The 27,299-nt window shown below is 45.2% G+C and overlaps 1 protein-coding gene across 8 annotated transcripts in view; it reads right to left on the bottom strand.

The window, feature by feature from the left end:
• LOC140413718 (KH domain-containing RNA-binding protein QKI-like) overlaps window positions 1–27,299 on the bottom strand; it is a 123,063-nt gene that overhangs the window by 82,675 nt on the left and 13,089 nt on the right. For all 8 annotated transcript variants that reach the window (XM_072500923.1, XM_072500929.1, XM_072500927.1 and 5 more), the window contains exon 2: window positions 1,507–1,649. In XM_072500923.1, the coding sequence (XP_072357024.1) occupies window positions 1,507–1,649 (143 nt within the window). The remainder of the gene's footprint in view (window positions 1–1,506; window positions 1,650–27,299) is intronic.

Raw genomic sequence — 27,299 nt, 5'->3', positions numbered from 1 at the left:
TTCCCCTCTGACGTTATATACATCCTTTCAGCAGTTGCATCCCTCAAGTTCACTTATCTAGCCATCTTTTATTTAATTGCTGCTTTATTCAATCACCAGAGTCTTATGGTTCTTTTCCTTCTCCTATTATATAAAAATATATATAATAATCTTTATTACTGTCACAAGCAGGCTTACATTAACACAGCAATGAGGTTACTGTGAAAATCCCCTAGTCGCCACACTCCGACGCCTGTTCGGGTACACAAGAGGGAGAATTCAGAATGTCCAATTCACCTAACAAACAAGTCTTTCAGGACTTGAGGAAACCGCAGCAACCGGAGGAAACCCACGCAGACACGGGGAGAACGTGCAGACAGAGACCCAAGCGGGAATCAAACCCGGGTCCCTGGCACGGTGAAGCAACAGTGCTAACCACTGTGCTACCTTGCTACCCAGATATTGAGCAACAATGTCCACCATAGCATTTTAACTTGTGTTTATAATTTTACAACCACGATAATTGCAAGAAAAACAGGATGTCAGTATTTTACATGGGATATACATGCAGAGATTGGAGGTATAGAGAAATCCGGTCCACCCAAGGGCAGCCTGGTGGCACAGTGGTTAGCACTGCCACATCACTGCTGCAGGGATCCGGATTCGATTCTGACCTCGGGTGACTGTCTTGTGTGGAGTTTGCACATTCTCCCAGTGCCTGCGCAGGTTTCCTCCGGCGCTCCAGTTTTCTCCCGCAGTCCAAAGATGTGCCGACTAGGTAAGTTAGCCATGCTAAATTGCCCCTTAAATGTCCAATGGTTAGGTGGGGTTACAGGGACAGGGTGGCAGATTAGGCCTAGGTAGGGTGCTCCATCGGAGCAGGGACCGGTGCAGATGTGATGGAGCTGAATAACCTTCTGCATTGTAGGGATTCTATGGTTCTATGACCCCACACCCCAGGAATAAAGTTTTTTTTAAATGTACAAATCAGTGCCATCATTGGATGTAGGTGAACATTCATTGAAAGAGTGTCGTAAAATCTGGCGGCAGCTACATTTTCATTTGACTGTAAGCAATGTGCAAACTGGAGTTGAAATTTATAAAACCAATATATCGCCAATTAAAATAAGACAGCATATTTTTATAGTATGAACTTCAGAAATTTACTTTTAGAAAATAGTGTATTCAATTTTTTAAAATGCTATTTGAGTGGCATGTGGCGCACTGGAACTGCGGCGCAGGTTTCGAATCCCAGCCTAGGGTCACTGTCCCATGTGGATTTTGCACATTCTCCCAATGTCTGTGTGGGTTTCACCCAAACAACCCAAAGATGCGCAGGTTAGATGGATTGGCCACGCTAAAATTGCCCCTTAATTGGGGAAAATAATAATTGGGCATTCTTTTTATTAAAAAAATGTTTTAATGCAACTTTCTTCTGCTTCAGTTTATTCCCTGTTCATGAAGGCTAGGTTGCTCACTTGAAAATCTGTTATAGTCCATGAAATGTGAAGTTTCACAGATACTTACATCGGGATATTCTTTCACAGGCACAAATAGTTTTTCTTGTAACTGCATAATAGGTCCTATGGGGTCTGGTAGGTCCATTGGCAGCTTGTCTACAAGGCCATTCATTGTATCAGTATACATGTCCTTTCGTACTCTGCTTATTTCTGCAACAAAAAAAAAAAAGAGATTTCAACACTCAAAGGAAAAGTTCAGAAACAGTTTGCAAGTGGCAACAAATCTTAGGCCTTGACAAAGTTGATTTAGTTTCCAGTGAAGACTGTGCACAAAAATACTGTATGGTGGAATTATACCCTACTTTTTGCTCCCAACAGCTTCTTAGTTAACAATCAGAGCACCAAATCTTCAAGGGGGGGGGGGGGGGTTGCATATAACGCAGCTAGTTTCACATTCTTACAATTCAATAGCTAGAGAAAAACTTGCAATGGATGAAGACAGCCAGAGCAAAGTCACAGGAGAACACTTGGCTCTTGGAGAAAAAAAACTGCAAACATCAGGTGCAATAGATTTCCTACTGGGGTTAAAACACAAACCCACGCTGGTGAAAAAAAGTCAGTTAAAGAATCACATTAGCAATAGTTACAATAATCCACTAGTGAAAAGTTACCAAATCTGTAACCAGGGTTAATCTGTGATGACACTTTAGAAGAGTGCTGTTAAATTGAGTCATTGGAGTTCAGTGAAATGTAATTAAAATAATGCAACATTAAGGAAACGGCTTTGCAAATGTTACGTGCCCACGCTGGCCGGGGGCAGCACAGTGGCTAGCACTGCTACATCTTGGCGCCAAGGACCCGGGTTCAATCCTGGCCTCAGGTCACAGACTATGTGCAGTTTGCACATTCTCCCAGTGTCTGCATGGGACTCACCCCCCACAACCCAAAGATGTGGGTGGTAGGTGATTAGCCACGCTAAATCGCACCCAAATTGCGAGGGGGGAAAATTCCCCCTCTGGCCTACAGTAGGGCAAGTAACTTATTCTGGAACAAGCTGCCTCTGAACAGGATATTACCTCAATGGTAGCTTTAAAAAGTGAAGTCAGCCATAACAAAACTGACTGGGGTACTTAAAAACAGGTTTTGCCTTTAGGAAAAGAAACACAACAAAGCAGTTGTCGGAGAGTGCGATCCTTGAAACATATCTGTGTAATTAAATCACCCTTTTTGCAAAACAAGAGCTGGCAATAACATTATGTTGCAGTTGTTTGGTAGTCCATGAAAACCAAATTGCAAAGTCGGGAAACTTTCCCAGTTAAGTATTTTTATCCTTCAAAAATAGGTTTTAAAACGGCTAGTCTAAATACTGATCTCAAAGATTTACTTCATTTGAACTTTACTCAAGGTGGTGAGCCAATGCACAAAACTCAAATCAGAACATAAAAAACAGTATGAAGATTAACCACATTACTAATACAATTGTGGAGGTTTACAAACACAGAGTAACATTCATCCTTCCCCATCTCACAAAGCCAACTATATTCTTCCCCCATCTCACAAAGCCAACTATATTATATGTGGAATGCTAATATGGCTGTACCAGAAATACCTGGAGAAACCAGAGAAAAACACAGCATGCACCACAGCTGGTTCGGCGCAGGCTATAAAAATACAAACCTCGGTAAATCAGCTCTAGTAATACCGTTCCCTCTCCCACCACCGTCTGTGGTCAGAAATGCCAAGTAAAGAACTGGCTATGTAAGTGAGGAACCTCTCAAATTTTATAGTTTGTCTGGAAGATGATATTTCCTAACCAGGGGTATTCTATTCCTATCTTAGCCAGAAAATGGAAATGGATCATAACTGCAGGCCCACAACACTGCGAGGATAGGAAAATAGCGTGCACCACTAAAGTACAGGAGATGTCACCCCAACATACATGGTGGGAAAATGCAACTAGAGCTAGGCAACAGGATACTTCATTCAAAATAAAAACATGGATTTTTCCCTTCTTTGAAGTAATGCATCTTCTCACAGCAAATGCCAAAAATTGCTTATAATGGGTGGAAACAAACCATTGAAAGCTTAGATCCTGCTCTGAGCCAAGCTGAAATGTGTTGCAGTCTAAACTCAAGAACTTCTAAAATATTTTGGGATTCTTCACATTTGCAGCAACCTTGAGGAAATTCTGCTTGAGGGTGCAAAGCCATATCAAAAACCACAACAGATTTGGCAGAATTGCTTGTGCAAGCCCTCAACACCTTGTTTCAAAAATACCTCCAACTAATTAAGCGTACATACTTATGAAGTAATAAGAATCATTCCATGAAGTTGGAGGTGTTCACTAATTTGTTTTCAGATCACGGTACATATAAACAAAATCCATGTTTTTTTTTTAATTTTTCCAATTAAGGGGCAATTTAGCATGACCAATTTCCCAACCTGCACAGCTTTGGGTTGTGGGGGTGAGACCCAGGAAGACACAGGGAGAATGTGCAAACTCCACAATGACCCGGGGCCAGGATTGAACCTGGGTTCTCAATGCCGTGAGGCGGCAGTGCTAACCACTGCGCCACCCTGCCCACACAAAATCCATGTTAGTTTACGGCAAATAGCTGCACCATAGTCTTATTTTCAGACAGTACATCATTGTGGAAGAATGCAATTGATCAACATGTCTACAACTAACGTTAACAGCTTCCGCCACATCCATTTCTGTAAGCTTACCTCCTGTTTCAATTTGACAACTCCCAAAATAAACCAGCATGTACAGCATCGAAAGATAATGTCAAGCCTTATCAAATAGGCAAAACTCTAATCTACAGAATGCGAAACCTACTCTACATGACATCCCAATCTTCCTGTGGGAAAATAAGAATGGCACGTGCTCATCTTACTAATAGCGTTGGAGGAATGTGAACAATAGCATATAAAGTTACATTTAATCTAATTTAACACTATAGCACTACACTATGTATCAAAGCAACCCAAAAGGATTGTTAAATAAAAGCTCAAATGTGCAAGAAAAAGTAACCCAACTGAAAATGTAAATGATTTGCATATATATGAGTTTTAACCTATGGGCAGGATTCATTGGTAGTAAATTCAGTCATGCTGCAGTACACAAGGTAAATAACCTGCTATAACCCAAATGAAAACCAGTTGTATACTGCAGCATAAAATTGGTAAACAGAGGCAGGCGGCACTGGAGATACTAGCTTTCTGTCAAGTGTCCTACCCTCACCCCTAACAGTTTTTTTTAAAAATACTGTTAAATGGGGAAGCCAGAACAGAGAAGCGAGAAATGAATCAGCAGCACCAAGCTAACTGAAACAAGACAAGAGTGCTGGCTCTCACCCTGCCCTCCACCCCCCAACAATCTAAACTCAAAAAATGGCTAAGAATAAACAAACTGCCAGAACTCTTTAAAAAAAGCATCACTGCTGTTCGCCATATGAACCCACCCATGTTAATATACTGTTGCACACATCAAACGAACGGAATTTCTTTATCCCTAGAATACATTAATTCTCCCAACCCTTGATGGTATTTCAAAGGACATCTACCACATTTGTCATTGCCATGGCTTGAACATGAAGCATATTTTACTTTGAGGAATCCAAAAGGCACAAGAAACTTAGTGTACTGTGAGAGGTGTTGAGAACTTCCTGTGGGCCTGTTACGTTGGATCGCAACTTTTTCCTTTTCAATTTTCTGGGGATGGAGTTTTGGGAAAAGCTTTCTAGCCCCACCCATTGTGTCAGTGACATATAAAACCCAAAGTCAGAAGACCAAGATCTGTTGGTATCAGCAAATAGAAGCATATCCAGATTAATCATGATCATGAATTTAAGTCATTATGTGGAAATGCCGGCGCTGGACTAGACTGGGGTGGGCACAGTAAGCAGTCTCACAACACCAGGTTAAAGTCCAACAGGTATATTTGAAATCACAAGCTTTCAAAACTCTGCTCCTTCATCAGATGAAGTGATGGAGGAGCAGCACTCCGAAAGCCTGTGATTTCAAATAAACCTGTTAGACTTTAACCAGGTGTTGTGATACTTCTTACTGTGAATTTAAGTGTTTACATGCAGGTTCTAAATACATTCTACATACATACTTACATGACCATAACTAATTTTGGACACACTAGCCAACAAGGTCCGAGATCAGCTAGATCAGCTGTTTCTTTGGTACAAGAAAAAGAGCAAGCTTGCATTTACACTGCACATCATGTGCCTTAAATTAATTGCATTCAGAAGGTATGCAGATGGCTGGTCTTATGGAAATCATGCATAATGCCAGTAACTGAAAAGGTCAGGAGGAAAAATTGGTCAATTTCTATACAATAGTAAAACCATTCCCTCTTCATCAGCTTTTTCAGGTTTCTCTGCTTCAAGCAATAATTTAATGAGAAACTGAACAGCCACAAGAATCTCATTAAGTAAACACAAATATAAAGCTATTTTAATCAAAGGATTGCATCCCCTAGGACATCTAAAGTACGAAAGAATAGAGACCAAACCTGCCCAAATAAATTAATCTGGGAGTCCAGAGGTACAAGCAGCACAATCAAAGGAGAAGACATTAAAAAGGTCACACTGCAGTCAGAATTGGATAAAGTAGCTACCAAACAAAACCAAATCATTGCAAAAGCTAGCACAAGACAAAATTAGTATGCACCACTGACATGTGCACAAAGATTGCCTGTGTACTATACCAAAAGTCACACAACTATGCTTTTAGAGTATAAAATAAAAAATGTGATGCAACAGGAACCACATCACATGTTCTGCAAAGAAACACTATGTAAAAGGATTATTGGATCCTACCACACACGAGTAGCGTGTGCAGTAGGAAAAGGCAACAATAATATAATCTTTATTAGTGTAATAAATAGACTTACATTAACACTGCAATGAAGTCTGCCATCACCAAATTTCTGACTTGCCTAGATACCTTTGCACAGGCTTGGAGATGCCTGTATCACTAGTTCCTGATGGATGGATTACACATCTAGACATAATCCCAATATAAATTTTCAGGACCAGCTGATAGGGCTCCAGAACATCAGGAACTCCAATGTATAAGCAGTTTCAACAACCCAAAGTGACCTGACAATTGAGCACTTCAATTTCTGCAAGCCTAAAATAAGACTAGAAATTGTTGGATACATGCATAGCCAGAATATAGAGAAGGAAGACTTTGCGATGAAGGAGCTTGAAAATTTTTCTTTCCTATTGAGTTAGAAAAAAAATATTGCATGTACATAACTGGGGATTAGAAGAGGCCCGTTTGGGCCAGCACGGTGGAGCAGTGGCAGCACTGCAGTCTCACGGCGCCGAGGTCCCAGGTTCGATCCCAGCTCTGGGTCACTGTCCTTGTGGAGTTTGCACATTCTCCAGTGTTTGCATGGGTTTCGCCCCCACAACACAAAGATGTGCAAGGTAGGTGGATTGAACATGCAAAATTGCCCGCTTAATTGGAACAAATGAATTGGGTACTCTAAATTTATTTTTTAAAAAAGAAAAGGCCCGTTTCAATTCAGAAATTCATTTTATTCTTTCACAGGATGTGAGCATCACTGGCAAGGACAGCATTTGCTGCTTCTTGGAACTGTTACACTCCACTTGCGCAGGAGGCACTAAAGGATCGGAAATAAATAATCCCAGATTATTCGGAAACAATAGATTCAAATTCTTCGCTTCTGAAACCGCTATACAATTTTCCATGCAAATGCAGATTTAACACCTGCCCGTTTACTTCCACATGGTCCAAGGCCCTAAACATCCTTACCAGGTGAAGCAGTGATTTGTGTGTACTTCTTTCAATCTAGCTTACAGAATTGACTGCTTGCAATGTGTTATCTACACTAGGAGACCCAAAACATTGGTTACTCTTTGCAGAACACCTCCAGTAAGGTCCACAAGCATAACAGAGCTTCCTGCGGCCTGCCATTTTAATCCATCATACTCTCACACTGACATCTGTCCTTGGCCTGCTGCATTGTTCCAGTGAAACTCGACCCAAGATGAGGTGCTGTTTCTCAAGCTTTCTATTTGGCAGCCTTCCATACTCTGCATTCACCAATTGCAGACCAAAAACTGTCTCTGCCACCCCCTCCCATTTTGGGTTTTTTCTTTGCTTGTTTTGTTTTTTCCCCCTCATCAGATAGCAGCACCAAGATCTCCAAGCACATCCGGTTTCTTCTGCTCTTTCACCATTCCCTTCGACCCTGTAATTCATTCTCTCACAATGTCCATCCTATTACAGAGATTCTGTTGCCTCTGTCCCACCTACTCCTTGCTCAAATCCTAGTACATGTCTAACTTTTCTCAGTTCTGAAGACAGATCGACCCGAAACGTTAACTCAGTTTCTTTCTCCATAGATGCTGCCTGACCTGCCAGGTATGCCAGCATTTTTTGTTTTTATACAGATTGTATCCTGGCTATTGACAGCCTTCCTCACCCATCTGTCATGTTGTAATCTCATCATTAGGATACAAGCACAGCTTAGACCCAATCAACCTACTACAAATTTATATTCAATGACTAGACTAAGACTAGGTCTAACGATTGCAGTGTAAGGACTGCTACACTTAATGCAAGTAAAGTTAAGCATTGTTGAGGTTAGTGATCAGCTCTTACATGGCAAACATGGTTTCATTAAGCAGTGATTGTTTTTTTTTTTTAATTTATGGATTTCAAGAATGTATATCATAGGTGGCTAGCACTGCTGCCTCACGGTGCTGATCCCGGCCCCGGGCCACTGTCCATGTGGAGTTTGCACATTCTCCCCATGTCTACGTGGGTCTCACCCCCACAACCCAAAGATATGCAGGGTAAGTGGATTGGCCATGCTAAATTGCACCTCAATTAGATTTTTTTAAATTAAAGAATGTATACCATAAGAGAAAATCATCATATGAAATATGGATATGAAATATTCCATTAGCATTAGGTGCAGAGCCATGCTCAGTATTTCTAATGCTTCAGGTGGCAACATAGCACACAAACTATACAGCTGAAACAGTATGATGGGTGTACCACAACCAACACCAGCTGATGTTCAGATTGTCTTTTAACAGAAGAAATCCAAATTAAATTGGTTAATACAGGATTTTAAAAACAATATTAGAATCACACCCTTTCTGCAAGCACAGAAACAAATTTCACAATACCCAATTACAGCTGGAACAATTTTGTCAAATAACTACATAAAATTACCTGCTTATAAAAGTTAAAAATTAGAGTAACATCAGATCAACTACAGTTTCAGCTTGGCTACACTTTCAATATCCCATCAACAAGCCACAGCTGGCCCTATAACAAAGTTATCCTTAAAAAAAGACACATTTTAGACACTGCATTTGTTGATCCTACTCCTTACAATGGCCATAGATTCATAGATGTTTACAGCACACAAGGAGGCCATTCGGCTCATTATTGACCAAAGATCGGACTACACTAATCCCATTTTCCAGCGCTTGGCACATAGCCCTGAAGGTTATGGCAGCCTACTTCCTGGTATTGCAGAAACAACTTTTGAGCTAATATTTACTGTTCTTGCATATAGAGTATTTTTTTTTCCTGCAACCATCAGTAGGTTGTGAGCATTAAATAGAAAGGTCTGAAGGTGGATAAATCACCTGAACCAGATGAACTACACCCCAGGGTTCTAAAGGGGATAGCTCAGGAGATTGTGGAGGCATTGCTGATGATCTTTCAGGAATCACTGGAGCAGGAAGGGTCCCAGAGGACTGGAAAGTGGCTATTGTAACACCACTGTTTAAGAAGGGAGGGAGGCAGAAGACAGGAAATTATAGGCCGGTTAGCCTGACTTCGGTCATTGGTAAGAATTTAGATATTTAGATATTAAAGACGAGATCGCACAGTACTTGGAAATGCATGATAAAATAGGACTGAGTCAGCATGGCTTCGTCAAGGGGAGGACATGTCTGATGAATCTGTTAGAGTTCTTTGAGAAAGTAACAAGGAAGTTAGACAAAGGAGAACCAGTGGACGTGATTTATTTAGATTTCCAGAAGGCCTTTGACAAGGTGCCGCATAGGAGACTGTTAAATAAGCTAAGAGCCCATGGTTTACAGGTAAGATCCAGGAATGGATAGAGGATTGGCTGACTGGCAGAAGGCAGAGTGGGGATAGAGTGGTCTTTTTCAGGATGGCAGACGGTGACTAGTGGTGTACCGCAGGGATCGGCTGGGACCACAAATTTTCACAATATACATTATTGGAAGGAACTGAAGGCACTGTTGCTAAGTTTGCAGATGTTACAAAGATCTGTAGAGGGGCAGGTAGTATTGAGGAAGTATGTGTGCTTCAGAAGGACTTGGACAGGCTAAGAGTGGGCAAAAAAGTGGTAGATGGAATACAATGCGGAAAAGTGCGAGGTTATGCACTTTGGAAGGAGAAATAGAGGCATAGACTATTTTTTAAATGGGAAGATTCATAGGAAATCAGAAGCACAAAGGGACTTGGGAGTCCTTGTTCACGACTCTCTTAAGGTTAACATGCAGGTTCAGTTGGCAGTTAGGAAGGCAAATGCAATGTTAGCATTCATGTCGATAGGGCTAGAATACAAGACCAGGGGTGTACTTCTGAGGCTATACAAAGCTCTGGTCAGACCCCATTTGGAGTATTGTGAGCAGTTTTGGGCTCCGTATCTAAGGAACGATGTGCTGGCCTTGGAAAGGGTCCAGAAGAGGTTGAGAAGAATGCTCCCTGGAATGAAGAGCTTGTCGTATGAGGAACGGTTGAGGACTCTAGGTCTGTACTCATTTGGAAGGATGAGGGGGGGATCTTATTGAAATTTACAGGATACTACGTGCTCTGGATAGAGTGGATGTGGAGAGGATGTTTCCACTTGTAGTAAAAACTAGAAGCAGAGGACACAATCTCAGATTAAAGGGACAGTCCTTTTTAAAACAGAGATGAGGAGGAATTTCTTCAGCCAGAGGGTGGTGAATCTGCGGCACTCTTTGCCGCAGAAGTCTGTGGAGGCCAATCACTGAGTGTCTTTAAAACAGAGGTAGATAGGTTTTTGTTCAATAAGGGGATCAGGAGTTATGGGGAGAAGGAAGGAGAATGGGGATGAGAAAGTTATCAGCCATAATTGAATGGCAGAGCAGACTCGATGGGCCAAGTGACCTAATTCTGCTCCTATTTCTTATGGTCTGAATAACAGATAGCAAATGCTACAAAAGTTATTTCATCACATAATGTGAGATTCGGAGGACAAAGTCAAAAGTCAATGCCAAGTATAACCATGAATACACAAACAAAATATTCCAGTAGTTACTGCTCAACTCAAGTAAAATTAAAATGGCATATTATTGAGAATAGATTAAGTGAATGTAAAATTTGCCTAGAGCATTTTGGCATAGCTAAATCAGTTATTGACTTCAAAATGCATAATAATTAGACAATAAAGCAAGATACCAGATTATGGCTATTAATAGAAATAAGAGTAGCTCATGAAGACCAGTCTCTTCCTTAAGTTAACCTCACTTGCCCACTGTCTTTTACCCAAAGATCCCAAACAAATCCATCTATCTAAATGACTTAAAAGCCTTCACATTTGTATGAACACCATACATTTATATGCCTCCATCTGCCCAGTTCTTTTATTTCCCCAGCCAAGTGATATCAGATTTGAATATGAAAAATGAAAATGAAAATCGCAAGTAGGTTTCAATGAAGTTACTGTGAAAAGCCCCTAGTCGCCACATTCCGGCACCTGTTCGGGGAGGCTGGTACAGGAACTGAACCGTGCTGCTGGCCTGCCTTGGTCTGCTTTAAAAACCAGCGATTTAGCCCAGTGTGCTCAACCAGCCCCAATACAGGAGTCCTTGTATTTTTCGTAGTCTCTTTTTTGATATGCACATTGTATTCTTTAATTGAAATTGGCTTTTCCGGGCACAGTGACGCAGTGGTTAGCACGGCTGCCTATGGCACTGTGCATACGGGTTCGATGCCAGCCCTGGGTCATTGTCCATGTGGAGTTTGTAAATTCTCCCCTTGTCTGTGTGGGTTTCACCCCTGCAACCCAAAGATGTGCCAGTTAGGTGGATTGGCCACACCAAATTGCCCATTAATTGGGAAAAAAATACGACAACTGAGAAAACACTCCAGAAAATAAAACAATGGTGAGGCCTGATAGAGATCAAGGTAATGACAGATCAAGGAAATGAAAATGTTTTTATGGGCACGACGGTGGCGCAGGGGGTTCACACGACTGCCTCACGCCGCTGAGGACACGGTTCAACCCCAGCCCTGGGTCAGTGTTTGCACATTCTCACCCCCCACAACCCAAAGATGTGCAGGGTTGATGGACTGGCCACACTAAATTGCTCCTTAATTGGGGGAAAAAAAGAATCGGGTACTGAAAAATAAAATGAGCGTTTCTATGGGGTAGACAGAAAAAATATTTCACTTGAGTACAATGTGTGATCTGCAGGCTGTGTCAGGTGGTGCTTGAAGGATGAATGGAGGTTTGTGCATTCTCGGAATCCTCAACTTCGTATTTGCACATTTCCAAAGAGGTACCTCGGTGTGTTCAGTGCCTTCCCGAATAAACCTTTTCCATTTCGGTTGGTCACAGGCCAGGATCTCCCACATGCCAGTGTGGATGTTTGGCCTCTTCAGGGATGCTTTGAGGACATCTCTAAAGCATTTATGCTGCTGGGAGTCTCCTACTTTGACTGAATTCAAGTGGAGCAGTTGCTTCAGGAATCTGGTATCAGGCATGCAAACACCAAGTCCTGCCCAGCGGAGCTGGTTTTGACTGATTCTTGCCTCAATGCATGTCAACTTGGGAGGGACCACATTATTTGCCACTGGATTTAGAGAATTTGCGAACACACCACAGATGGTGAGTGCTTTGCAGTACCTGTTGCCCAAGTCTTGGAAGAATATAGGAGCTTCCCAGTAAACCATAGTCTTCAAACCAAAGACTCCAAAAAAAAAATGACAAGCACGCGAAATACAGGGGGCGGCATGAGCCGCAGTGGTTAGCACTGGGACTGCGGCACTGAGGACCCAGGTTCAAATCCTGGCCCTGGGTCGTTGTTTATGTGGAGTTTGCACATTCTCTCCGTGTCAGCATGGGGTTTCACCCCCACAACCCAAAAGATGTGGTTAGGTGGATTGGCCACACTAAATTGCCCCTTAATTAGCGAAAAAAATAATAGGGTACTCTAAATTTATTTTTTAAATGACAAGCATGCAAAATATAGTACAGGGGTTAGTTGAATGCAGCTATACTGTTTGCCTCATGGGGAAGTTGGATAACTGCCCACGGTTGAAAGAAACAGAAGGATATGCTGACAAGGTTAGAAGAGGTCAGGAAACACAGTTCACATGAAGCACAAATGTTGGCATAATTATTGCTGTACTGTAGACTCAATGTAACACAACCCTTCACTATCCAAATAGATGCTTTTCCAACCTTACACACAAAATTAAGAGGAGCAACATCCTCAGTCTTGTCCACTTGAGATAGATGTACCCGAGTGTTAAATACAAAAGCAGACCTCACTTCCGGGTGCGGCTATGCAGAGCTAGGTCGCATATTCGGTAGCTCCCGCTTGGAACAGACTTTTGGCTCTTTACAGGGCCCCCACGGCATTTGTTTGACATTTCCCAGTGTGGGAAGACGACTGCAACATTCCCCTGACAGTGTCCCCCCAGGAATGGTATGTCTCTTAGTTACCAGACCCGTCAGAAACAGTAAAAGATTTGGCTGTAACTGCAGGGGAGAGAGGGGCCTCTTCCAGCATTCAGGTGGGGGAAGGGCAAGCTTAAAGCTGCAAGCTGACTTGAGGGCCTTTATTAAAAGGTGAATTCTAGCAGCAGAGGGAACAAGTGTGAAAAGATCTACCAAGGCCATTGAAGAAGCGGGGACGAGGCTTCCGGTGGCGGCCACGGAGTAGGTCGCGCATTCGGCAGCTCCCGTCTGGAACGGACTCTCAGACCCTTTTCAGGAGTTTCCACAGACTTTTTGGGGCAGATTGGTGAAGCGAACACTGCCAAAAGGATTTACTCTCGAGATTTCCGGTTGCGGTTATGCGGAGCTAAGTCGCACATTTGGCAGCTCCTGCAAAAATGGACTTTTGGGCTCTTTTCAGGGCCCCCAAGAGGGCTTTAGCGATGTTTCCTGGTGTGGGAAGGTGTTAATAATAGCGCCCCGTCAGTATATGGCTTTAACTAGGAGCGGGGCGACAAAAAAGGTGGCGGTGGACCAGAAGAAGGGAGGGAAGGACAAAATGGCGGCGGGCGGAGACCAGGCAGCGGGCGGAGGAGCAACAGGAGGGCATCCAGCATCCATCTGACAATGAGGACGAGATCTTAGGCCTGGCGGTAAAGGTGAGCACGAGGCACTCCACAAGAAATGGCAGGAGCGGTTCAAGATGGAGAATCGGTCGAGACGGAAGAATCTGCGGATTCTGGGCCTCCCGGAGGGGCTGGACGTGGGGCCCTATGTGGTCACCATGTTGAACTCGCTGATGGGAGCGGGGTCCTTCCAGGGGCCCATGGAGCTGGAAGGGTCCCATAGAGTGTTGACGAGGAGGCCTAAGGCTAACGAGCCTCCGCGGGGCGGTGCTGGTGCGGTTCTATCGGTTCATCGATCGGGAGTGTGCGCTCAGGTGGGCCAAGAAGGAGAGGAGCAGCAGGTGGGAGAACGCGGAGGTTCGGATATATCATGACTGGAGTGCGGAGGTGGCGAAGAGGAGGGCCGGGTACAATCGAGCGAAGGCGGTGCTGCACAGAAAGGGGGTGAAGTTTGGCATGTTGCAGCCGGCGCGACTGTGGGTTACCTACAAGGACCGGCACCATTATTTTGAGTCTCCGGTGGAGGCATGGGCCTTTGTTCAGGCCGAGAAGCTGGACACAGACGGAGGGTCGGGATGGCCGATTGGGGACTGTGATGCCTATTTTTGGTTTGGGGGAGGGGGGGGGGGCATAGCATTGTTTTGGGTTTCTTTTTCTCTGTGTTTTTGTCTTTCTAGTAGGGGAGGGTGGATGGGGCGGGTTGGGCACTGTTTTGGTTGGTGGCGGGGCCTGGTAGGTGGAGAGCGCGGGCTTTTTTCCCGCGCCTAAGACTGGGGGGGTGGGGCCGGGGAATCGAGGATTATTTCCTGCGCTTCGAACGGAGAGGGGAGAGCCTGTGGATGGGGAGCGGGATAGGAGGGTGTGCCACACAATGGAAGGAGTCGAAGGGGAGGCTGGAGTGGCCGGGGTCAGGAGGAGTCAGCTGACTTGCGGAAGTGCAATGGGGGGGGGGGGGGGGGGAGAAGAGATAGAGTTGCTGCTGCCAAGGAGAAGCTGGAGCGAGTTGGGGGGGGGGGGGGGGGGGGCGTGTCGAGACGGGGGTATGCCGCTGTGGGGAAAGGGCCGGGTGTGGGGTGCGGGCGCGTGGCTGGCCGAGGAGGGATCATGGCTAGTTGACGGGGGAGGAGGACGGGTAGCCCCCTGATCCGGCTGATAACCTGGAATGTAAGGGGACTGAATGGGCCGGTTAAGCGGGCCCGCGCACCTGAAGGGGCTCAAGGCTGATGTGGTTATGCTCCAGGAGAGTGGCAGACCAGGTAAAACTGAGGAAAGGGTGGGTAGGTCAGGCGTTTCACTCGGGGCTAGAGGCCATAAATCGAGGGGTGGCGATCTTGGTGGGAAAGAAGGTGTCATTCGAGGCGTCGGGCATTGTGGCAGATAATGGCGGTAGGTACATAATGGTAAGTGGTAAGTTGCAGGGAGAGAGGGTGGTACTGGTCAATGTGTATGCTCCGAACTGGGACGATGCGGGTTTTATGCGGCGTATGTTGGGTCGGATCCCAGACTTGGAAGTGGGGGGCGACTTTAACACTGTGTTGGATCCGGCACCAGATCGCTCCAGGTCTAGGACTGGTAGGAAGCCACCGGCGGCTAGTGTTATGGGGATTTATGGACCAAATGGGAGGGGTGGACCCTTGGAGATTTGCAAGGCCGGGGGCTAGGGAATGTTCATTCCTCTCACATGTCCAGAAGGCTTATTCTCGAATCGACTTTTTCATTTTGAGTAAGGCGCTGATAGCGAGAGTAGAGGATACCGAGTATTCGGCAATAGCCATTTCGGACCACGCCCCCCCCCCCCATTGGGTGGACTTGGAAATGGGGGAGGAGAGGGACCAGCGGCCGCTGTGGCGCTCGGAGATGTGGCTGTTGGCGGACGAGGAGGTGAGCGAGCAGGTCCGAGGAAGTAGAGAGAGGTACTTGGAGACCAACGACAACAGGGAGGTCCGAGTGGGGATGGTATGGGAGGCACTGAAGGCGGTGGCGAGGGGAGAGCTGATCTCCATTGGGGCCCACAAGGAGCGGGGGAAGCCGGGGGTGGGGGGGGAAGATGGTGAGGGTAGACAGGAGGTATGCGGAAGAGCCTGAGGAAGGATTGTTGAGGAAGAGGCACAGCCTCCAGGCCAAATTAGACCTGGCGACCACCAGGAAGGCGGAGGTGCAGTGGAGGAAGGCCCAGGGGGGCAGTCTACGAGTATAGGGACTTCTACGAGGAATTGTACCGATCCGAGCCCCCACGGGAGGGAGGGAGGGATGGGCCATTTCCTGGACCAATTGAGGTTTCCAAAGGTGGAAGAGGGACTGGTGGCGGGGAAGGCACCGGGGCGAGACGGTTTCCCCGTCGAGTTCTATAAAAAATATATGGACCTGTTGGGCCCGCTGTTAGTTAGGACCTTCAATGAGGCAAGGGAGGGGGGGCTTTACCCCCGACCATGTCCCGGGCACTGATCTCCTTGATCCTGAAGCGGGACAAGGATCCCCTGCAATGTGGGTCTTACAGACCGATTTCTTTGCTAAATGTAGATGCCAAGGTGCTGGCGAAGGTCTTAGCCACAAGGTTTGAGGATTGTGTGCCTCAGATCATTCATGAAGACCAGACGGGGTTTGTGAAGGGGAGACAGTTGAACGCGAATGTGCGGAGGCTTTTGAACGTTATCATGATGCCGGCGAGGGAGGGAGAGGCGGAGATAGGCATCAATGGGGTCTTCAGGGACTTCTACGAGGAATTGTACCGATCCGAGCCCCCACGGGAGGAGGGAGGGATGGGCCGCTTCCTGGACCAATTGAGGTTTCCAAAGGTGGAAGAGGGACTGGTGGCGGGACTGGGGGCCCCGATCAAAGGGATAGGAAGCATGCAGCCGGCGAAGGCACGGGGGCCGGACGGTTTCCCGGTCGAGTTCTATAAAAAATATATGGACCTGTTGGGCCCGCTGTTAGTTAGGACCTTCAATGAGGCAAGGGAGGGGGGGGCTTTACCCCCGATGATGTCCCGGGCACTGATCTCCTTGATCCTGAAGCGGGACAAGGATCTCCTGCAATGTGGGTCTTATAGACCGATTTCCTTGCTAAATGTAGATGCCAAGGTGCTGGCGAAGGTCTTAGCCACGAGGATTGAGGATTGTGTGCCGCAGATCATCCATGAAGACCAGACGGGGTTTGTGAAGGGGAGACAGTTGAACGCGAATGTGCGGAGGCTTTTGAACGTTATCATGATGCCGGCGAGGGAGGGGGAGGCGGAGATAGTGGTGGCGATGGACGCTGAGAAAGCCTTCGATAGGGTAGAGTGGGGTACCTGTGGGAGGTGCTGAAGAAGTTCGGGTTTGTGGAGGGGTTAGGCTGTTGTATGAGGTCCCGATGGCGAGTGTGGCCACAAATAGGAGGAGGTCAGTGTACTTTCGGTTGCACCGAGGGACGAGACAGGGGTGTTCCCTGTCCCCCGTGCTCTTTGCACTGGCGATTGAACCACTGGCTACGGCACTGAGAGTCGAGGAACTGGAGGGGGTTGGTGCGGGGTGGGGAGGAGCATAGGGTGTCGCTTTATGCGGACGACCTGCTGCTTTATGCGGCAGACCCGGTGGGAGGAATGCCAGAGGTAATGAGGATCCTGAGGGAATTCGGGGACTTTTCGGGGTACAAGCTCAATATGGACAGCATGGTAGCATTGTGGATAGCACAATTGCTTCACAGCTCCAGGGTCCCAGGTTCGATTCCGGCTTGGGTCACTGTCTGTGCGGAGTCTGCACATCCTCCCAGTGTGTGCGTGGGTTTCCTCCGGGTGCTCCGGTTTCCTCCCACAGTCCAAAGATGTGTAGGTTAGGTGGATTGGCCATGATAAATTGCCCTTAAGTGTCCAAAATTGCCCTTAGTGTTGGGTGGGGTTACTGGGTTATGGGGATAGGGTGGAGGTGTTGACCTTGGGTGGGGTGCTCTTTCCAAGAGCCGGTGCGGACTCGATGGGCCGAGTGGCCTCCTTCTGCACTGTAAATTCTATGAAAAAAATTCTATGGAGAAGAGCGAGCTGTTCGTAGTTCAGCTAGGGGTCCAGGAGAGGAGGATTGGCAAGCTCCCGCTAAAAAGGGCGGAGAGGAGCTTCAGATATTTGGGGGTCCAGGTGGCCAGGAGCTGGGGGGCCCTGCATAGGCTTAACTTTACAAGGCTGGTGGAGCAAATGGAGGAGGAATTCAAGAGGTGGGACGCGTTGCCGCTGTCCTTGGCGGGTAGGGTGCAGTCAATCAAACTGACGGTGCTCCCAAGGTTTTGGTTCCTGTTCCAGTGCCTCCCCGTGTTTATCCCGAAGGCTTTTTTCAGACGGGTTAACAGGAGTATAATGGGGTTTGTGTGGGTGCGAGGGACTCAGAGGGTGAGAAGGGTGTTCCTGGAGCGGAGTAGAGATATGGGGGGGGTTGGCGCTGCCCAACCTCTGTGGGTACTACTGGGCCGCCAATGCGACAATGGTGCACAAGTGGGTGATGGAGGGGGAGGGGGCTACATGGAAGAGGCTGGAGATGGCGTCCTGTGTGGGTACGAATCTGAGGGCGCTGGCAACGGTGCCGCTCCCTCCAAGGAGGTATACCACGAGCCCGGTGGTGGTGGCAGCCCTCAAAATTTGGGGGCAGTGGAGGCGGCATAGGGGGGAAGTTGGGGCCTCGGCGTGGACCCCATTACAGGGGAACCACCGGTTCCCCCAGGAAGAACAGGTGGAGGGTTTTCGGGGTGGCACAGGGCAGGGATACCAAAGTTGGGGGACCCGTTTGTGGACGGGAAGTTCGCGAGCTTGGGTAAGCTGGAGAACTGCGGGCTCCCCCCGGGGAACACCTTCAGATACTTACAGGTAAGGGCGTTTGCCAGACGGCAGGTGGTGGAATTCCCGCGGCTACTGCCACACACAGTACATGACAGGGTACTCGAGGGGGGGGGGGGGGGGGGGGGGGGAAAGAGAGAGAGAATGGGGAAGATCTTGGAAACTTACCAGGTGATGCAGGAGGAGGAGGCGGCCTCGGTGGTGGAGTTGATAGGTAAGTGGGAGGAGGAGTTGGGAAAGGAGATCGAAGAGGGGACGTGGCCAGATGCCCTAGGGAGGGTGAATTCTTCCTCTTCGTGCGCGAGGCTCAGCCTCATACAGTTTAAGGTGCTGCACAGGGCACACATGACCGGGACAAGAATGAGCCGGTTCTTGGGGGGGGGGGGGGGGGGGGGGGGGAGGACAGGTGTGTTAGGTGCTCAGGGATCCCAGCAAATCACACCCATAAGTTCTGGGCATGCCCAGCGCTGGAGGAAGTTTGGAAGGGCGTAGCAAGGACGGTGTCGAGGGTGGTAGGATCCAGGGTCAGACAGGGCTGGGGGCTCGCAATATTTGGTGTGGCAGAGGAGCTGGGAGTGCAGGAGGCGAAAGAGGCCGGAATTCTGGCCTTTGCGTCCCTGGTAGCCCGGGGAAGGATTCTCCTTCAGTGGAAAGATGCGAGGCCCCCCAAGCGTGGAATCTTGGATCAGCGATATGGCAGGGTTCATTAAATTGGAGAGGGTGAAAGTCGCCTTGAAAGGGTCAGTACAAGGGTTCTTTAGGCGGTGGCAACCATTCTTAGACTTTCTGGCAGAACGATAGACATTGGTCAATGGCAGCAGCAGCTGGGGGGGGGGGGGTTACTTTATTTTTGTTTATGTTATTTACACTGGAGGGTCTGAGGGGGTGTATACACTTGTTGTGTTAAGTCGGGGTGTTAGTGTTAATTTATTATTTATGTACAGGGGAGGGGTTTGGGGGGTTGCTTTTTTAGATTGTGTTTTGTACTCAACCCGGTTGGGTTCTTTTTTCCTTCTCATTTTGTTATTGATATTTTATGAAAACCTTTGATTAAAATTTTTTTTTTTTTTTTAAAAAAAACAAAAGCAGACCTCTTCACCCTGTTTTCTCACACCTTGAGAGGCGATCCTCTCCTTGAAACAAATATTTGGAGCTAAATAACATTAACCTTTCTGTATCTTTTAACTGTTGAAGCAATGTGATCACTTTCATTGAAGGAGATTTACTTACCCAAGTGAACATTTTCTACATAACTGGGGGGGGGGGGGGCTTCCTCTGATCCATGGCCTGCCAGCTGCAGTGTTGATGCCACAAGAGGGGGAAAAAAGGGTCAATTTCAACAACTTTCTGAATTGATTGAACAGGCCCATGTGTTGGCAGTATCCAAATGACTGCAAATGGAATTAGTGGGAGTTCCTATTCAAGGGCCTACAATTCATTCCTTTGATTGCAAAAGGATAACAATTTTAAAACTTCACCAAATGTCATTACCAAATTTCACTTTGTGATCCTCACGCAAGCCTCTTTCTTGCCTAATGGTCTGCTTTTATAAACCAGAGGCTGAGTTTCTGCAATATCATGACAAACTAAGTTTGAACTTTCTTCCCCACAGGATGATGTGGACCCATTACAAGCAGGGACAGAGTTTAAAAAAGGAACTGGCAGAAGTTAAACAAATGCTTTTTGCCTGTCTTCATGGAAGGACATACAAAACAACCCTTCTGATATACTAGAGCACAGTAAGGAGTCTTACAACCCCAGGTGAAAGGAGCAGTGCTCCAAAAGCTAGTGATTCAAAAAAAACCTGTTGGACTTTAACATGGTGTTGTAAGACTTCTTACTGTGCTCACGCCAGTCCAACGCCAGCATCTCCACATCACAATATACTAGAGATCAATGGAACTCGCAAGATTGAGGACCTGAAAGAAAATAACACTCGTAAAAAGTAGCACTGAAGAAATTAATGGGACGAACATTGGATCAGTGTTAAGAATTTAATCCACAATCCAGAGTGCTGGAAGCGGTGGCTTCCAAAATTCTGGCACGGTTCCCGCAGATTGGAAGGTAGTAAGTGTAATCCCCTATTTAATAAAGGAGGGAGAAAGAAAGAACTATACAGGCTGTTAGCCTTACATCTGTGGCAGAGTATGGGAAAATGGGAAGTTATCCACCAAGACAAAAAAAGGATGGGATAACTGGACACTTGGAAATAATGGTAGAACTGGACAAGAGTCAACATGGATTTATGAAAGGGAAATCATGTTTAACAAACCTATTGAGAGTTTCATAAACAGAATTAGGGCACATGGGATTTGGCCAATATACTGGCATGGATTGAAAATTAGTAAAAGGACAGAAAAGAGAGAGTAGGAATAAATGGTTCACTCTCAGGTTGGCAGGCTGGGTTACTACAAGGATCAGTGGTTGGGCCCCAGCTATTTGTCACCTGGGCGGCACGGTCAGTGCTTAGCACTGTTGCTTCACAGCGCCATGGTCGCGGTTCGATTCCCCGCTGGGTCACTGACTGTTCGGAGTCGGCACGTTCTCCCGGTGTCTGCGTGGGTTTCCTCCAACAAATTCAGAAAGTCGCACTGTTAGGCGAATTAGACATTCTGAATTCTCCCTCCGTGTACCCGAACAGGCGCCGGAATGTGGCGACTAGGGGATTTTCACAGTTACTTCATTGCAGCGGTAATGTATCCCTACTTGTGACAATAAAGATTATCTATATCAATGATTTGGGAGAGGAGATCAAATATAATATTTCCAACTTTGCTGATATTGACAAAACCTGCTGGGTATGAGAATTGTTAGGAGAATGCAAAGAGGCTTCAAGAGGATTTAGAAAGACAAAGTGAGTGGGCAAGATGGCAGATGGAAAATGCAGAAAAATGTAAAGTTATCTAGTTCAGTAGCAAAAACAGAAATCCAGACTATTCCTCAAATGGAGGGAGATTGAAAAGTGCTGATGTTGAAAAGTCACTTAAAACAAGAGTGCAGAGGTGCATCAAGCAATTAGCATGGGAAATGGTATGTTGGCATTTATTGCCGTAGCACAATGGTTAGCACTGTCGCTTCACACCAGGGCCCCAGGTTCGATTCCCGCTTGAGTCACTGTTTACGTGGAGTCTGCATGTTCTCTCCGCGTCTGCGCGCGTTTCCTCTGGGTGCTCCGGTTTCCTCCCACAAGTCCCGAAAGACGTGCTTGTTAGGTGAATTGGACTTCTGAATTCTCCCTCGGTGCACCCGAATAGGTGCCGAAGTATGGTGAATAGGGGATTTTCACAGTAACTTCATTGCAGTGTTTAGGCAAGTATACTTGTGACAATAATAAAGATTATATTATTGCAAGAGGATTTCAGTACAAGAGTAAAGTCTTGCTGCAATTGTGTAAAGCCTCAGTGAGGCCATACCTGGAGTATAGTGTGTAATTTTGGAAAAGAAAGGATGCACTTGCTATAGAGGGATTGCAACAATGATTCCTGGGGTGGCAGGTTTGTCCTGTAAAGGAGAGAGGACTGGGCCTGTATTCTCTGGAATTTAGAAGAATGAGGTAGCTTCACTGGGGCAAAATTCTTAAAGGGCTCAATAGGGTAGATGCAGGTGCTTCTTTTCCTCGACTGGGGATAGAGGTCCAGAATCACAGATAGCATCTCAGAATAAGAGGTTGCCATTTAGGACTGCGAATTTTTAGAATTCTATACCCCCAGAGGGCTGTGGAGGTTCAGATGTTGAGCATATTCAAGACAGAGATTGATAAGAGTTCTACATGATAAAGTGATAAAGACATCAAGGGATATGGGAGATGATGGTGGTACCTAATTGAATGACGAGGGGTCGAATGAATCACTCCTGCTTCTATATTCCAATAATCTGTTAAATGTCAGAAACAAAACTTTGACTCGAGACACTTTGCTTATTTAAGTACCAACAGTGGCCATATTTCCCCGCTCAGCAACTCCAGAAAGCTGAAGCTAACTGAAGTATTCAGCACAAACTCAGGAAAGACAGGATGTGGATCTTCCTTAGACATACCTACATCTATTGGACTAAAATTGTACACATTTATTTTGAACGTTAAAAGTGGTTGTTTTTAAGTTCTTCTTTTGCAATGGTTGCATTAAGCTCAGTCAATATCCCAGGTCAATTTTGTTTAAACCCTTGCTCACAGCAAAGCTACATTCTTAAGTCAAAAAGTTGTTGGCATTAATGAGCCAAGCACAGATTTATTTTCCAAGAATGGAAGGGAAACGTGACACAGTCGGTGCACTAAAGACATTGCAGCCTGTCATGCGCCATAATATTTCTGTGACAACCGCAGGATCTCTCAATGAAGTACAGTGTATGAACAGGGATGTGAAGTTCTGCTGCATAATCTCTAGGTGAGGAATATTCTTTCGAGGGTTAAACTGCAAAAACACATCTGTCATTGACACCTTCAGAAACTCAATATGAACAAAGGTGGTAGATTCTAAACCAATGCTTCCTGGCCGTCACAAAGTCTTTGACAATGCAGGGCATTTCTTCAACAGAGGCAACTTTAAAAGTCAGGTCCTAGATATTCGGCTGTGTAGTTCTCTTGCCAGTTTTTGCTACCACCAGCTCTGGCAATACAAACTGTTGTCATCTAAAGTGGACCTACAAAGAGGATGCATACTGAAATCAAGCAATCAATTCTGCATAGAAATAATCAAAATGTAGCAAAAACTCAAACTCGCAGTGACCGGTGACGACACAATGTTATAGGCACTAGAATCTAACAAGAGAAAACAAATGTTCTTAACAGTTTAATACAAGAGTTAGGTTGCTGTATTTGATCTTACAGAAAGCATAATATAGATTTTTGATGCGAAAAGTGCATCCAAAACAACAAAAAAATGGTCATAAATTCACTACTTCCACAGACATTTCAAGCATAAAATTACTTGGGCTTGAAGGTTAGAGTAAGAAATAGCCATTTGGTTCATCTAAATCACTAATTCCCAGCATCATCCATTGATAAGACGTTTGAACACATGCACATCTACTGGCCACGTCCCTCTTTAAAGCAAGTTGAAGAAATGTTTAACACATTCCATTGATGTAAACAATTGTAGTCCAAGTCAAAAAAGAGAATTATTTCCCAACTTCTAGATAGCACTTCAAGTCAGTCTTGCACAAGTTTCTGCAAGACAAACTTTCTAAACATCAGTAGACTTCAATAAAGGTGATGAATGTTTTTACAATTAAAAGAAATTTTAGCTTACTTTCTTGCTGGCAAGAAGCTTTGATTTGCACATCTGTACAACTTTTATCTATAACTATGTAATGTTTTTGAATACGGAGCAGTCTCCTATACAACATTTCTACAACAACCCATTCTGATGCTCCCTGAAGCCATTTTTAGTTTATGAAGTCTGTTTAACTGTACTATTGCAAACACAAGAGCTGCCCTAATTTCTGAAATACAGAATTTGAATAAAAATATGGACATCAGTGGCATGGCAACACGGTGGTTAGCACGGTTGCTTCACAGTGCCTGGGATCCTGGTTCGATTCCCGGATTAAGTCACTGTCTATGCAGAGTCTGCACGTTCTCCCCGTGTCTACGTGGGTTTCCTCTGGGTGCTCCGGTTTCCTCATACAAGTCCCGAAAGACAAGCTTGTTAGGTGAATTGGACATTCTGAATTCTCCCTCTGTGTATCCGAACAGGCGCCAGAGTGTGGTGACTAGAGGATTTTCACAGTTACTTCATTACAGTGTTAATGTAAGTATACTTAATGATCTGGAAGAAGGAACTGAAGGCACTGTTGCTAGGTTTGCAGATACAAAGATCTGTAGAAGGACAGGTAGTACTGAGGAAGCAGGCGGGCTACAGAAGGACTTGGACAGGCTAGGAGAGTGGGCAAAAAAGTGGCAGATGGAATACAATGTGGAAAAGTATGAGGTCATGCACTGGAAGGAGAAATAGAAGTATAGACTATTTTCTAAATGGGAAGATGCTTAGGAAATCAGAAACACAAAGGGACTTGGGTGTCCTTGTTCACGATTCTCCTAAGGTTAACGTGCACGTTCAGTCGGCAGTTAGGAAGGCAAATGCAATGTTAGCATTTATGCCAAGAGGGCTAGAATACAAGACCAGGGATGTACTTCTGAGGCTATATAAGGCTCTGGTCAGACCCCATTTGGAGTATTCGGAGCAGTTTTGGGCTCCGTATCTAAGGAAGGATGTGCTAGCCTTGGAAAGTGTCCAGAGGAGCTTCACAAGAATGATCCCTGCAATGAAGAGCTTGTCGTATAAGGAACAATTGAGGACTCTGGGTCGGTACTGGTTGGAGTTTAGAAGGATGAGGGGGGATTTTATTGAAACTTTCAGGATACTGCGAGGCCTGGATAGAGTTGACACGGAGAGGATGAGGATGTTTCCACTTGTAGGAAAAACTAGAACCAGAGGACACAATCTCAGACTAAAATGGACGATGCTTTAAAACCTAAATGAGGAGGAATTTCTTCAGCCAGAGGGTGGTGAATCTGTGGATCTCGTTGCTGCAGAAGGCTGTGGAGGCCAAACCACTGAGTACCTTTAAGACAGAGATAGACAGATTCTTGATTAATATGGGGATCAGGGGTTATGGGGAGAAGGCAGGAGAATGGGGATGAGAAAAATATCAGCCATGATTGAATGGCGGAGCAGACTTGATGGGCTGAGTGGCCTAATTCTGCTCCTATGTCTTATGGTCTTACTTGTGGCACTAATAAAGATCATTATTAAAGGGGAAAAGCTTATTCAGAAGTGAAGTTTGTTAACTACCACAAATACGTATATAAATGTTGATCTTATTTATGCAAGTCAACCCCATGATTTGGGCCAAAGAAAGTGTAATTATTCATATACCTCATGTTAAAAGTCAACATTTTGCTCTTCAAGGATCAACGCCCAAAGTTTTCAGAACCAAAACACAATCCTGGAAATGCTAATGATTTAGGTTCATTGCATAAACACTAATGAAACTAGAACCAGTAAACAATTGAATGTTTTTTAGATCATTAATGTGATTTTTTTGGTGTTATTGGCTTTTACTTTATTCCAACAGTCTTTTCTAGATTTCACTTAGCCCAACTGAAGATGCACATAAACCCCATGAAAATAATGGCCATGTAAAAGTTAACTAATGACTTCTGGCCTAAAAGATTGATGTCAAAAATTCAGCTTTTACACAAGTATGTGTGGCAAAAATCATGATTGTGGTTTTTTTTAAATTCCATACAAAAGCAAAGTCTGTGAATGCTGAAAATCTGATTAAAAACAGAACATGCTCGAAATAGTCAGGTCAGCATCATCTGTTGAGCAAGAAACACTATTGATAAAAATCACCAGCCCTAAACCGCTACCCATTTCTCTCCAGACAGAATTTGCCTGACCTACAGAATATTTCCTATTATTTTCTGTTTTTAAACAATCCCACATGCTGTTAACTACATGCAACTTAACTAAAGTCCACACAATTCGAATCATACCAGGGATGTCAATGGCACTAATGCACGGTAGAAAACCTTACTAGTCGACATAACCTATAACCACTGTCCTTCCATTAGTCAAGATTCAACGGCTTGAATGGTATTTTCACTGAAAATGTGTTTCAATTATCGTAGCTAATTCAACCAGAAATGGCCAACATTACTAACAAATATATTTTATGACACAGGTCAAAGATTAAACTGAAGCCAGAGGCTTTTTGTTGAAGTTGGAATCTTTCGTTGCAAGGGCCGCCACACTAAATAATAACATTTCCATTTGTTTAACCACACACAATTGACACCAAGTTAAGGAAGGCAAAAGGCATGGCATGTTGGCTTTCATTGCAAGAGGACTGGAGTACAAGAATAAGTCTTTTACAGTTGGACAAGGTTTTAGTTAGACGGCATCTGGAGTATATGGTGTGCAGTTTTGGGTCCCCAGATTTAAGGAAGGATATACTTGCACTGGGGGTCGTACAGCAAAAGTTGGTCCCTGTGATTAGGGGATTGTCCTATGACAAGAGGCTGAGTAAATTGGGCTCATATCCTCTAGTTTAGAACAATGAGGGGTGATCTCATTGCAACCTACAAAATTCTTAAGGGGCTCGATAGGCGAGACGTTGCAAAATTCTTCCATTGGTCAAGGTGAAGCCCAAGTCAGAGCAGGCTCAATGGCCAAAAACTCAATTTTTACATCACATAGTATAGAAATAAATTATAGAAATCCAAATTTCCAATTACCAGTGGCGAAACCATAATAAATCCATAAACACCAAATGAAAAGCTCTTACTTTATATCACTGAGATAGAAACCTTGTCAAAAACCTGACAAAATATGGCCATAGCCACATTCAGAATAAATCTGAATATCTATACCTCCAGATATCTACAATTTACAATGAGTTACATAGAAACCCAATTTGCTTAAGAATGGAGCTATTCTTTCACATCACAATGACTTAAAAGCTGGCTGACTAATTGCTATTTGTAATTCTTCAGTCAACATTACCAGGAGATAGGGGAATACAGGTAATGCCATTATTCTACTTCAAGGATCAATGGGGATCACAATCACAACTGCCATCTGTCAATCTCCACCCATCGCTGGCTCTCCATCCAGGCTCACTGCTCCATGCTCCCCGCTCGTCCCCCACAATAGTATAAATCTGACCCTATTTCTAGTTCTTTCTGGCGTAGACAAAGGTTCATACAG

The sequence above is a fragment of the Scyliorhinus torazame genome, chromosome 1 (genome assembly GCF_047496885.1).
Source record: "Scyliorhinus torazame isolate Kashiwa2021f chromosome 1, sScyTor2.1, whole genome shotgun sequence".
In the NCBI taxonomy this organism is placed as follows: domain Eukaryota; kingdom Metazoa; phylum Chordata; class Chondrichthyes; order Carcharhiniformes; family Scyliorhinidae; genus Scyliorhinus; species Scyliorhinus torazame.
This window is presented reverse-complemented; position numbering and strand designations above follow the sequence as displayed.